Consider the following 1998-nt stretch of genomic DNA (forward strand, 5'->3'; position numbering starts at 1 on the left):
AAGGCGCCAAACCAGGGCCTTCAAAATAACAAGGAACAGTAAAACCAGGCTTTCCCTTCACTTCGAAGGAAATGTAAATCATTGGGTCCAAATCTCTACCTTCCAGATTTAAAAAACCTGGAGTTCAATGCACAAAAGGAAACCAAAATCTATCAGGAATGAAGCATAGTAACCCCTCATATACTCAAGGTCAAGATGGTTTTTGAGAAATAAGTATCTGACCCTCTGGCCTCTTCTATTAGGAATGGCCCCACTCCAGCATATTTAAAGGAAGATGATTTTGCTTCTACTTCATTTTCCCAAAGGAGTATAAAATCTACTAAGAGTGATATAATGAATCAGAATAAATTAGCTCACTCACAAGAAACATTCCTGGATAATGGTTTTTGGCTGCTGAGAATATTCAGCACATTATTTCAAAGAAGCAAAATTCAGGGCAATCTGAGAAAAGAGAATTCAAAAGTGGAAGCTACATTCGCTGACAGGTTTATGTAGGACACACATTACAGACAACCCCCATTTTCTTCAGTGTATACTGTCAAGGGGCCAAGACCCCTGATTATCAAAANAGACAACCCCCATTTTCTTCAGTGTATACTGTCAAGGGGCCAAGACCCCTGATTATCAAAATAAGTTACTTTGTACATTACAGTGCACAGAACAACAGAGGGAAAGCGCTTTCCTGGGGGGTGGCTGAAAGGCATTTTGCAAAAGGTCCATATCACTGTGAGGAGGAAGGCCTGGAGCCCAGTGCCCTCTGCTTTCATTAGCTTGACCCCTCCTCCTCCTCTTTGGTTGCAGCGGCCTCAGGGGGCGCCGTTTCCTCTACTCGTTCTGCTGGCTTCTCCTCCTCTTCCTCCTCATCCTCCTGGGGGTAGAGGTCTGGGTATTTCTGCATGCATTCCTGCATGGCCCGGAACTGGTCTACACAATCTGAGCCCTTGACATCCTCCGTGCTATAGTGGAAGCAGGAAAAGGCTGACTTGAATTGTTCCCCACAGGGGCCACTGGCCATACCCCCAAGGCACGGGCAGTTCCAGTTAATGTCTCCATTTGGCAGTATCAATCCTGGAACAGGAAAACAGGCAAGGAAAATGTGAGAGATATTCTCTAAGGTTTCAGAAAATGCAAAACCAGTCCAGTCCTCACAGGCCACCCAGGTAGTAAGGAACAGTATAAACTGTTGCCTGGTGGGCACTCACTTGTGGACTTACCTCTTGATCTGGATCAGGTTCAAATGCCTAGCTCAAATCCAGCATCTCTTGGCCCAGCTGGAGAGAAGCTACCATCAGCACCTTTCTCCATGTGTGACACTGATCTATATGCTAAGCCACCTCCCAATGCTGTGAGTCTGTGCTCCAAGAATTAAATACTAGGAACCATTTAAACCCGAGAAGAAGCAATCACTTGTATGGTAAGCGAGGGGCTTTTTCAAAGTCCAAACACTTTTAGGAGCTGAGGTGTTGATCTACTCCTTCCAACCCCTGCTATCCACTCCCATACAGATGATCGGGACAAGACCACCCCCTGATGCTCCCTGCTCCTTGAGCCCCTCTTGCCCTGCAGCTGCTTTCAGAAGCTCAGCACAGTCTAGAAACTGGTAAAAAGGAGGTGGTTGATCCTTAGGCACTGACATGGAAAGATGTCTATATTAGTCTGTTTTGTGTTATAACAGAATACCTGAGACTGGATAATTTATAAAGAATAGAAGTTTATTTGGTTTACGATTTGGGGACAGTTGTATCTGGTGTGGGCCTCAGGCTGTTTTTGTTTATGGCAAAAAAAGGCAGCCAGCTGAGGGTACAAGCAAATCACGTGAGAGGAAGCAAGAGAGAGTAGAGAGAGAAAGAGTAGAGAGAGAAAAGGACTGTCCTCTTTTTAAAAAGCCTTTAGAACCATGCCTCTGGCCATTATTTTTAATTTATTTACCATTATATGGTCTTGTAAGATAATCACCTCTTTAATGTTTTACCTTTTAATTATTATAATAGGAGTTTT

General features: G+C 44.1%; 1 protein-coding gene across 1 annotated transcript in view; it reads right to left on the minus strand.

Moving 5' to 3' along the window:
* Window positions 1–576: 576 nt before the first annotated feature.
* The window catches only part of CHCHD4 (coiled-coil-helix-coiled-coil-helix domain containing 4), a 6875-nt gene continuing 5453 nt past the window's right edge, over window positions 577–1998 (minus strand). Inside the window, exon 3 of the mRNA XM_008564479.1 lies at window positions 577–1068. Within this exon, the coding sequence (XP_008562701.1) occupies window positions 767–1068 (302 nt within the window). The 3' untranslated portion in view covers window positions 577–766. The remainder of the gene's footprint in view (window positions 1069–1998) is intronic.

Source organism: Galeopterus variegatus, unplaced genomic scaffold (assembly GCF_000696425.1).
Source record: "Galeopterus variegatus unplaced genomic scaffold, G_variegatus-3.0.2 Scaffold19350, whole genome shotgun sequence".
NCBI classification, from domain to species: domain Eukaryota; kingdom Metazoa; phylum Chordata; class Mammalia; order Dermoptera; family Cynocephalidae; genus Galeopterus; species Galeopterus variegatus.